The 12464-nt window shown below is 37.0% G+C and overlaps 1 protein-coding gene across 1 annotated transcript in view; it reads right to left on the reverse strand.

The window, feature by feature from the left end:
- Positions 1 to 8424: 8424 nt before the first annotated feature.
- The window catches only part of AP3S1 (adaptor related protein complex 3 subunit sigma 1), a 63100-nt gene continuing 59060 nt past the window's right edge, over positions 8425 to 12464 (reverse strand). The window contains 3 exon segments of the mRNA XM_087429912.1: positions 8425 to 9132; positions 10724 to 10770; positions 10772 to 10866. Of these exon segments, the coding sequence (XP_087286038.1) occupies positions 9071 to 9132; positions 10724 to 10770; positions 10772 to 10866 (204 nt within the window). The 3' untranslated portion in view covers positions 8425 to 9070.

The raw sequence follows: 12464 nt of genomic DNA on the forward strand, positions 1-12464 counted from the left end.
CCATTTCTAAGTGTATGGTTACCCAAGTAAGTCCCTTTGGGGAAGCAGTGGGAAAATTAACACATGAACTTGCCATGGTATGCAGGGTCCTTCCTCCTAGAGATTTGGTCTGTCAGTCAATGAGTTCTGGATCTGAGAATTGGCTCAGGACCAGAAACTGGGCAAGAGTTCATGACTTTTTATTGTGGTGGCTGCTCTCGGCCTCCTGATCATCCATTTTTTATTTCTTTTGATTATATAGATTGGGCAATATCCTTACTAGCTGACCATCTATCTTGTACCATTAACCATCCATTGGTTCTATCTTGGTTCCATTAACCATCTCTGTAGCTCTCTGCAGATCAAGACTTTAGCTGCCATCCTGACCTTGCAGTTCATTAAGATAATTTACCCACTTTGCTCCTGCCGTTAAGTGCCACAACCTGGCATCTATTATTTCAGGATCTCATTATCTCCATTGTTATCAGGGCACCCAGCTCTATAACAGCATTTCCTACCATCAGCGCTTGCCTTCAGAAGACAGCCACTACTGAGCTTCTAAGTGATGCTGGTGTCCCTTTAAACAGCACATGCCTCATTGCTTTGGTTAACGGAGGAACCTCTGGGCTGTCTTGCCATACACAGTATATTCACCCTAGCAGGCACACTTCTCTGAGCTTTTTGATCCCTTCTTCCTCTTGTCTGGTTTGGAAGTTCTGTCATACTTCACTTAGCTGGGCCAAGCTAAGTGGCTCAGGTTTTCTCCAGGCTTCCAAGAACTACCCCAGCTGTACATCAACACTGTCCCCCCAGGTCCCTGCCAGAGCATTAAATCTCTTATCATTGGAGAGTGTTTACATAGAAACTCTCCCTAATCCAGCTTTATGTTCCTTCCCCCTTGATCCAGAGCCCTCAGGATCCAAGCCCATATGTATTCTTTCGGCTCCTCCAGGTTTATTTTGGCAAGGTTCTGCAGCAACTTGGGCAGGCTCAGCACTTCCCTAGCCCAATTATGTTGCAAATTGACCTTAGTTATTGGCTTGGTGGTCAGAGCAGGTGAGGCAAAGCCTGAGGAGGGTGCATGTTATCCCGCAGGGCAGAAGCTTCTGCATCCTCTTTAAGCAAGGGAGAGGAAGCGAGTGAGTGGTAGCTTAACAGGAAGAAGTGGGCTACTTCTGCAGTTCCCTATGCAAAATTTTTGTGTGCATTAACCCAGATGTCCTCATCCCAAGTCTCAGGGTCCTACTCCTTTCCAATCAAGTCCCTGACCTTGGTGTAGCAGACATGAGGGGGCTGGAATGCAATCTTCTCAAGCTCTGCCAATCTCACAGTTAAGTTCTGGGCTGAGTCCCAGCTTTTTCTGTCCTCCAACTGCAGGCGATGAGACTCTTCATATGCTGTCAAAGAGGCCCTGTGGCTTCATACATATCTTTTAATTGGTGATTAATCACCCTCAGCATTTCTCTAATATACTGATTGTCCCCAACAACAGCCACCCAATCTCATACTCTTTATAATTACTACTTCTCTTGAACTTCTCAAATGCCTGAGACATTGTCCCAGCCAAGGCATTCCCAGTATGCTGTCCCAGTTCACCATCAGTGAAAGGTCCTACAATTACAATGCTTTGGCATGCCAGTGGTGATCCATGCTCCACATGCCACCAGTAACAGGGCCCTCCATTGCCAGCCTGCCAGTGGGTGATCCAGCTCCAAAATCTCATTTTAGAATCTGCTTCCTCATACCATTCTTGGCAATAACTGTCTTAGATGGGTGTCCCTGAAAAACAGACTGAGACGGAGATTTGTATGCAAGACATTCATTGTGGTACACCACTGGGATCAAAGCCTGCGAGGGTCTGAAGGAAGTAGGATGAGGCAGAGAGAAGAGTTAAATTGCAATGCAGTCACAACAAAGGCCTCAGCTGATGCTCAGTAGCACTGGAGCTGGAATGGCCTTTCAGAGTTGTCCTGCCTTAGCCAAGGGGGCTGGGTTTTTATAACTTGGATGTAGGATGTCTTTGGAGAGCAGTCATGACTTTCGGTAAAGGGTTCTCTTCAGCGGCAATTCTCAAAGATCAACTCAGCTGAGTGCTGTCAGCCATGAACACTGACAGCAGCTGAGGGAACGAGTGCCTCAGTCCTACACGATGCACCCAGAGCATCCACTACAGGCACCGAGGCACTCTCCTTTGCTTTACCCCACAATTCACATACACAGCCTCAGATTAAGAAGTATCACCAATACCAGGATTACAGAAAACGTTTTCATTTTTGGGGGGTGGGGGGTGGGGGAGAGGGCATGTCTTTTTGTCTTTAGTGGTGTAAAGTCAAGTGTTTTAAAGTCATGTGAAACGGTTCCCCTCTGGGTGATTATGTCACCAACTCACTGCATAGTTCATTTCATCTGCTTTGCTTTCAATTTTTAGGGGTTACTTTTTTAAAATTTAATTTTGATTACTAATTATGTAAAATATTTACATGGTTCCAAAACAAGGTACATTCCAAGAGTCCTGCTAACCCCAAACTTCTGCCCTGTTTCTTTTCTCACTATAGATATATTTAAAATATATATGGTTTATCCTTCCGTTTAAAGATATAAACAATACACACAGACACACTCACTCTCCCTTTTTCTTAGATAATTGTTAACATACTGTGATGTTTAATTTTATGTGTTAACTTGACCGGGCCATGGGGATGCCAAAACATTTGGTCAGACATTTTGGGTGTTTCTGTGAGGGTGTTTTTGGGTGAGATTAACATTTAAATCAGTAGACTGAGTAAAGCAGACTGCTCTCCCTAAGGTGGGTGGGCTTCATCCAATCAGTTGAAGGCCTGAATAGAATAAAAAGCCTCACCCTTATCTAAGTAAGAGAGAACTTCTCCTGTCTGACTGCCTTCGAACTGGGACATTGGCTTTTTCCTGCTTTCAAACTCAAATGAGTTTTATAATAAATCTTTTTTATTTTATGTAAAAAATATCACCAACACCATGATTTTATCTTATTTAAAGAGATTTAATATAAGGAATTGGCCCATGTGATTATGAAGGCTGACAATTCCCAAGATCTGCAAGGTATTGGTAAGCTGGAGACCAAGGAGAGCCTAAGGCGGAGTTCTGGTCTGAGTCTGAAGGCCTGAGAACCAGGAGAGCCAAAGGTGTAGTTCCAGGCTGAAGGCTGGCAGGCTTGAGACCCAGGAGGAGCTGATGTTTCCATTTGATTCCAGAAGCAGAAAAAAGCCAATGTCCCACTTCAAAGGCAGTCAGGCAGGAAAAGTTCTCTTACTTGGATAAGAGTCAGCCCTTTTATTCTATTCAGGCCTTCAACTAACTGGATGAGGCCCACCCACATTAGGGAGGGCAATCTGCTTTACTCAGTGTACCTATTTAAATATTAATCTCATATATATACAAACAAACATCCTATTGGTTCTGTTTCTCTGGAGAACCCTGACTAATACACATACCATACATACTTTTTCTCATCTTGCTTTTTTCACTTAACAGTATATTCTGGAGATCAATTTGTAGCAATACAGAGATATTTCTCATTTTGATGGCTCCATAGGATTCCATAGTGTGGATGACACCTTGCTTTTTAACCAATCTCCTTCTAATGGACATCTCGGTCATTCCAGTCTTTTGCTAGTATAACTAATGTGGTAGTTACTACAGTTTATTCAACCATTTCCTTACCAGTGGGCATTTAAGATATCTCCAGTTTATTATTTTTTTGCTTTACAAAAAATTTATGCAATAAATACTTTTGTATATAAAGATACCAAGGAATGCTATATGAATATAAAGTCCCAAAGTGGGTCACAGGATATGTATATTTTTAATTTTTAAACAAATTTTCACAAAACTTGGCATATTCTTTTTAAAAAGTGTTACAGTAAATTACATTCCTACCAGCAATATATGGCAGTTTTCACTTCCCCACATCCTTTCCAGCACTGCCTGTTGACACTCTTCTAATTTTTGCTAATATGATAGGTGAAAATAAAACTAATTGTTCTTTTAACTTGCATTCCCTGACTACTGGTGAGATGAAGCATCTCTACATATTTACCAGTCACTGAGATTTAGTTTTCTACGACTTGCCTATTTCTGTCATTTGCACATTATTGGGTTTTATTTTTCTTACTAATTTGTAAGCTTAGTATGTTAGAAATATCAAATCTCCTTTTCAAATTATATCACTTAGTTTGCAGATCCATAAAAAAAATCTTTCAAAATCTTGCTATATACTTTGGTAAGGCAAAGCTCTTTCTTCTTGGAAATTCTACACATGCTTATAAGACAGTGGAGTAAGCTTCTAAAAGCCACAATATCTAGTTCATTTACCCTGACATTTCATAGGCACAGCTGTCTTAAAATATGAATATTTGAAAGGAAGAGTCTCCTCACCCCTATTTTTTACATTAAACATCAAAGTTATTTTTAGGTAAAAACTATTTCCATTAATATAAAGGTTGGAATTATATCAATAAACTTACAAAAGAATCAAGCTAAATAATTTAACCTTATATTATATTCCCCAAAGTAACTGAAATGTGTTCTTTTTCTTAGAGATATCCTTCCCTGAATCCCCCATCTTCCTGTCTCAATGTAGACTAATTGTCCTTTAAGCCTGCTGCAAAGCTATGGTTCTGAGATTCACTAGCTTCCTGTGAATTTCCTTCCTCTTTCTTATAGAGGAAAAAAATAAGAAAAAAAACCTTTCTTATTGGTTTCTAGATCCCAAGTCTTTCTTTTATAATGTATTCTCTTACTTGGGAAGCACACATCTTTCAGTAACTTTCTAAAACGGCATGAGAAATACTTTTTTTTGAGACGTGCATGTATGAAAACGTCATTATAACCTCACACACGACTGAAAATTTGGGCACAAAATTCTGAGTTGAAAACTATTTCTCAGACCTCTGAAGTCACTTCTGTCTTTTGATTCTTGATCTTCTGTATGTGACTTGTCTTTATCCCTCCCTCCCTAAAAATTTTAGAATCTTCTCCTTATCCCTGGTATTCTTTAATTTCACAATGAAGTAACTTGGTATGAGTCTTTTTTTCTTTCATTGCTAAGCACCTGTTGGGCCCTTTGATCTGGGAACTCACATTCTTATGATCTAAGTAATCTTTGAAAAAAAATTGTTTTTGGCAATTTCCTCCTCTATGTTTTCTCTGTTTTGTTCTTATAACTCCTCTCCTGAAACTCCTACTGGTCAGATATTGATTACCTGATTCTCTACTTTTATCTTACTTTTTCTTTTCCTTCTATTTGTTTTTTGCTTCTACTTTCTGGGAATCCTCTCAACTTTATCTTCCATTCCTTCCATTAAATATTCAATTTTACAATATTTTAAAATATATCCAAGAGCTTCATTTTATCCCCAAATGTTCCTTTGTTGCTCCTATTCTTGATCTTTTCTTATCTCCTTGGGTGTCTGAGCCTGGGTTCCCTGAAAGCAGAGCCTGTGACAAAGGCTTATGCACAGGCAATTTTGAGGGGAATGTAATCCCAGCAAGATGTCAAAGACGAGGACTAAACAGAGAAGAAGGAAAAGTCAAAAAAACAAGGATGGATTAGGGAGTTGGTTACTGCTACAGGCACCTGGCTCTCAATCAATCCTATGGGACTTTCTGAGAAATCTTTTTGAAATATTCTCAAGAACTAGGTAAGGTACAAAAGGAAGTACCTATTCCACTCACAGGTGTCAGAATGGTGTTAATTTTCCCTCACCTCCAAATTGTGGGTACTTGACTGCCAAGAGGGCTGCCACAACAAACTGCGGTGGCAGAAAAAGTCCCAGGGCAGGAAGGGGGTTATAGCTAGGGCCCAAAACATGGCAATGTCCAGTCACAGTTGGGTAAAGTTGGTCAAAGACTATGAAGAACTGGTTACGGCAACAGTGGCTAGACTAAGCAGTGGGGCCAAGAGGATTTTGAAGTGATATATAAGGGGTATCTGATATACTAGGAAAAGTAATGACAACTTTTCATTTTGTTCATGTCTTTCCTATTAGTTTGATTACGTTGTTTGCATTGGTCTCTACCCCTCATATTAGAAGCTCTCTTCAAGTGTCTGGTGACCTGTGGCTGTCTGCTGATATGTGAGGCCCTAAAAACATGACTGGAAGCTCTGTGTGTATGGGAGAGGCTTTTCAACAGAGGGGCTTTAGTGGAGGAGGATATGAAGAGTCCATATCAATGGAGCAACTTACACTATCATTAACTAGTTCTTTTCTCTTGGCCTAATTTCCCTGTGGAAGAATAGGCTAGAATCTCTTGCCAAGAATAGGGTGGAGTGGGGTATAAGCCTGGCTGCCAACAATCCAGGAGCAAAGGCTGGGAGGGGGGAGTGGGCTGAGGTCCCACCACTGAGAAGGTAATCTTTAGGGTAATCTCCCGGCTCTTAGTTCAGTGCCCCTGCCCTCAGTTGTGTCTGTACCTGCAGTCTTCTGCAGGGGTGAATGAGAGGCCATGGCAATTGCTAAGGTTTGTGATATGGTAAAGGGGATCTGAGGGTCTATCTGCTCCGATATAAACTTCTAGGTAATTCTCCTATTTTCAATCCTACTAGTACCTCCAAATCCTAAAATCTTTCTGGGATCTGCAGTGCAAATCCACATGCTTCCACGGTTATTCCACTGCCAACTTAAATTTCAGCCTTCTCAGATTTGCTCAGTTAGATATCATTCATTCAGAAGTTTTCCAGCTTCGAAAATTTTATAGCTGTTACCATCTCTCTGATTCTCTTTGTCCTTTTGGGTCTGTTATTTAAAAAAAAAAAATTCTTCACAGTCACTTGTGGTTTGAGAGAGCCTAAATGTAAATGAGTGTGTTTAATAATCTATGTTTAACTGGAAGTTTCTGCCCTGTTACTTTCTAAAATATTAAAAAAAGTTAATATCTCTTATTGTGCACCACCTATGAATAAACACTGTGAGAGATTTATAATAAGGGCCATTAAATAACTCACTCTCCCCCTTGCCTTCTGCTATTGGCTCCTTGCTGTTTCTCAAACACCTCAAGCATGCCCCTACCTCTGCACCCTGCCATTTGCTATTTCCCATCTGGATCACTCTTGCCCAACAAATCCTCACTACTCCCTCATCACTTCCTTCAGGTTTTCACTCAAATGTTACTTCATCAGAGACACCTTCCCTACCTACTCTATACATCACAGCAAGAGCCCAACGGACCCCCCACCCTGCTCCTCCCTATCCCTTTTTCTCCAGAGTACTTATCACACTCTAACATATTATATATTATTTGTTTCCATTTGAATTTATGCTCTAATGTAAACTGTTTTGTCCCTGCTATATATATCCCAGTACCTAGAACAAGCCTGGCACATGGCTGATGCTCACTAAGTATTTACTGAAAGAAAGGGAGGGGAGGGGAGGGGGAAAGGAAGGAAGGAAAGAAGGAAGGTTGCTTCGTTGTTTGGGCATTGTATTTGATAGAATATAACGGGAGATGAAACTCTTTTGACTGTTTCTTGAGGTTAAATTATGACCTGGCCCAGAGGTTTCCCTGATTTTGGCACATCCTAACCAAACCATAACTTAATCTTCTCATAATTTCCCCCCCAAAACAAAGTGAAAAGAGAAAAAAGATACTGCCAAGCACTCCGTGCAATACTGTCTCTAGCTCCACGAGGCCAAGGACTCATTCACCTGGCACAGTAGGCACTTAAAGAACATGTCGAATGAATGAAGACCAGGACCTCCCTGAATGTTCTGCTTTGCATAACCTTCCTCTAGGACTTTTACACATCTCTGAACTGATAGAAACCCTGATAATCACAGACTGAATTTCCTATGGCCTCAACAGAATGGGGCTTAGAGTCAGACTAATTTTATTTAGAAAAAATAAAGTGACTTTTACATCCCAGAGCTCTTGGAGTAACATTCATACACGCCATAATCTAAGGAAATGTTCCAAAGAGAACATTTGAGGAGGGAGGACAAGAACTGTAAGGAAAACCTTGGTCTATCTGGAAGAGGAGCCCCACTAATGGTTCACAAGATAAGACCAAATAAGAAAATGTGGGCCAATTATGAGAAATCAGAATATGAGAGTGTTAGGACTTACAAAAACAGTTTAGCTTGGACTTTCGGATGGAACAGTCAAGTGGAGCCCCAAAAGGTTTTGTGTTCAAAAGCAACTAAGTATTTGCTGAAATTATTTTTCATCATTTTAGCAAAGAGGGATCAGATGCAAGGCTTAAACCTATGTGTATAAAGTAAATTTTGCAATTTCTTAATATAGATTTTCGAAAAGGATTTGTTATCTCCCACTCCAGATCTCATCCTACACAACATGCTATGAGATACACTACTCTTGATTTGTGAAATAATTGAGTTTTAGAACAATTTAGTGAGTTTCTGACTATCAAAAACAAAAGTACAAATTAAATAAATCAACATTAACAGCTGATTAACAGTGATAAAATATACTTTTATTTTTTGTTGAGTCAGAGGGCCGTAAAAAAAATTATTGCTAAAGTAGATATCAGGCAAACAGAAAGGTACTTTAGAAGTCCAGTTACCTTGGAGTTTATTTAAACTAAGAGAAAAAGGTCATAATGTTTTCATGCAATACATACTTGGTTCTTTAAATAACAATTGTGACATAGAAATAATTAAGGAATGCTGCACCTGTGATCCATACAAAACACCAACGTTTTGGGTTGTACATAATTTAAAGAAATGTCTCAAACACTTTTCAAAACACTGTAGTAGCCAATACACAGAGGCATGCCTTAGGTGGGCATAGGAATGCAGTTTAGAAAAGAAAGAAAAAAATCACACTAGAACTACTCAATTTCTTCAAAATCACTGAGCAAGAAAACAACGTTGAACTTCCATACTGATTTTACACTTCTATACAGTACCTTGACTTAAATCCAAGAGCAAAAGTTAAGACTCTCCTCCTCTATTTTTGGTAAACAACTGCATGGTAAACTTAGATGACTTTTCCCCCTGGATTTTACCTGGGAGTGGCCTTTTAAATTTTTTATTTAAAAGAGGGCAGGTTTGGCACTTTTATACTGATGTCACCAATGTTAATATTTCTTGGGATCTCAGGAAGATTCATATTCTTTACAGCTGATACAGCACGGGCTGGAGCTCCCGCTAAGCCAGCCTGTATACAGAAGCAAATAAAAGAAAAAGAAAATGTACAACTCAGGTGTAGCTCATCAAAAAACACTAAAAATGGAGGACAATGACAAAAGATTTTTTCATATAATAAGCTTAGAGACCAGATGGCAGTTTGAATTGGTATGGGATGGTTACTTTGAAATACTAATCTATAAAGAGAAAACAGTTGACACATTAAAAAATACAGTGAATACATGCAATGATAACAAGGTAAAGATTGAAATACAAATTAACTTGTACTACTTAGATATCTCACACAATATTCAAATTACAAAAGCTAGATCTTCACCTATATCTTGATTTAACTGACTTATGATATAACCATGAAGCATATTTTACGTTAGTTTCCTTGTCAAACATCTCTTGCAACAATCATGATAGATTTTGGTGTTTTTTTGCTTTTAAAATGGCATTTATTATCAATATATGCTGTGAAATAAAAAAACTAAAACTAATAGATCATGCTTGCTTAGTCTCTTGACTTAGGGCTCAGCCCTTAAAACATTTCAAAGCAATAAAATCTTTTAAAATTTATTTTTTAAAATTGTGGAGGCTCCTCTAAACTTTTCTAGGAAAGTTCTAGAACATTAAAAAAAAAAATCAGGTTTTTACGGTGAAGCCTCAATCCAAAGAGAACAGTTCTACCTAAAAATGACACTGCAAGAAGAGGATCATTCCAACCCTTCAATACATTAGTAAAAATATAATGATTAAAAATATTTTGTCATATAAAGTAGATTCAACAACATATCTTACAAAATACAAACTTAGAGAAAGAATAGCATAAATGCAAAAGGTAATATATATATAAATAAATTTTAAAATTTCCAGTACAATTAGTGTATAATATTTGTCGTTCATCTTAGTAGGAAAATTTATAATTTTGAAAGAAAATATGCTTAAAAAACAAAATAAAAATGAATATATATCATTTTTCTCAAATAGCTACAGCAACAGTCTGTGTATTTTTAAGGTTTAATTTATATACCAATTAGATTTCATCAATTTTATTCAGGCTGTATAATAAAGTAAAGCCAACAAAAACATCTAAATTCAGTGGCATACGTCATCTTGCACAAAAGCAGACAATTAAGTAACAAAAACAAATCTTCCACTTTCCTTAGATTACATATATAAGAGACAGTGTCTGTGTAATTAGAAACATGAGTTTTAAAGTTTCTTTCTGTAATTTTAGGGTTTTTTTCTTTTATGTAATCCTACCTCTTTTGTTAATCAAAAAAATAGTAATAATAAAGCTGTTACCTGAGAAAAATCTTGACTGATACAAAATAGGCCAGTGTAAACTATTTGCTGAATAAAGGATACAAACATTGTTAAGCAATGAAATAAAAGCCATGGATTATCAAGTCAGAATTGGAAATAATAGAAAAATCAGTAAAATAGTATTAATAATAGATATGGTTCACACAGGCAATGATAAGGGTGATATAGATGAAAAACTCCATACCCAATTAAAGAATGAATAGGGCTGGAGAATTCAATTTTTGTAATTAAATGGAGATTAGTTGTTTTTGTTATATAACTAAAAATTTGACCTCTACATTTATACCTACCTGAAGCAATGCAGTTTTTGTTGTACCCCACTTCCCTCCCACTGCCCCAAAAGATGTTGGAGATACAAATGAATATTTTTTAAGGTGGCATGAATCATATTCAAAAGGGTTTTTAACTTGATTATTTCAAGTTCATTGTCTAGCTACCAAAATTTAGAATGGTTTAAGACCAAAGAAGAATCCAGTTCAGACAGCTTTACCATATTCCTTTTACCTACCATCTAGGCCCTCTTCCTTTTACCAGGAAGTATGTTGTCTGCCAAGGGAACAAAAATTATTTTACAAAATTACAGACATCCTAGAACTAGTAACATTTTTCTAGGTAGAAGTATTTCATAATTTTTCTAATTAAAAAACCAATTTGTCACTATTTTTACTTTGGAATTTCTATACAGGGTACAAATGATGAGTAGACTGTAGAAAAGTATTAAAAAGATATTTGAATAAAAATATTTTTAAAGACATGAATTATTAGAGGATTTTATTATTGAGAAAGAGAGAGAAGGCAGATATGTGTGTGTGTGTGTATGTATGTATGTGTGTGTGTGTTTTACTGGATGCCATGGTTTACATTTATAAATAGTAAAAATAATTTTTTCAGTATTAAATTAAATGTCACTGTCAAGAAGCCTTCTTTTTCATAATACCCTGTACCATGAATAGCTAAACTGAACTTAAGCAAAGAAAATGAGAATAAAAATGTGTCCTGTTAAATTTCATTAGATTAAGCTGTTTCTCTGTGACCAAAGAGGGTTTAACTGTTGGCTGCTAATGAGAATACATAAAGTCAATATACCAATTGATTTAAATAGCATATATGTGTCAAGTTCTTATTATGTAAAACCAAAAGAAATTTCTGAGTACAACAAACTACAATTCTTCTAAACATAAGCAGCAAGCCATAGACATGCAAAGGATGGTAACTATTCAGAACACGCAAATGAATTAAGAGAATCAAATTATTTCTCAAGCATGTTCAATACTCTTGTGTAGTACGTCATGAATTTAAATGGTAGGAAATGAAAAAATTGTAATGTGTACTTCAATTAAGTTTTAATTAAATATTTTAAGAAATCAGATTCTGCATAATATAAAATACAAAAAAAATATGAGAAGGACAGTTGATCAGTAAGTAGATGCTTAAATGAGCTATCAATGTTTATATATAAAAACTTCCGGCTTAAAAAAAGACGATTCATGTTACTCAGGTAATCAACACTAGAACTGCTATAAAACAAATTTCATTTTCAGACTTCCGTGAAAGTGAAGTCTGAAACATTTTTTATTAAAGAATAAAATGTAAAAGAGGTAATACGCCATTAGGAAATCAGTTTGCCAACACAAAAGTGTAAAGTAATTTTCATCTTAGTTAAGTTTTTTTTCAGTAAAATATACTCAAAGCAGCAGGATAACTTTACTAACACAATTTTTTGAACACTAAAATTTACAGAAATTAAGTTTACCTGACTTGTTAGTGGAATGTATAACTTAAAATGCAAAAATAAGATACTTCTGACAGTACAATATAGTTCTTAAAGATTTAAGATTACACAGTTGACACAAAGCAGAAATAAAAAGAATGAAACCCTACTGGAGAAATAACTTGTTTCCATCGGTTGTTATACTCGAGCACCACCATTGCAGGTAGACTGCAGCAACTCCACTAACAAAAACAAATATATGAATCCAAAGCAGGTAAGAGTATGAATTGGATGGAAGAATGAAGTACAGTATATAAAAG

The sequence above is a fragment of the Ceratotherium simum genome, chromosome 4 (assembly GCF_057802395.1).
Source record: "Ceratotherium simum simum isolate JZ-2026a chromosome 4, ASM5780239v1, whole genome shotgun sequence".
In the NCBI taxonomy this organism is placed as follows: Eukaryota; Metazoa; Chordata; class Mammalia; order Perissodactyla; family Rhinocerotidae; genus Ceratotherium; species Ceratotherium simum.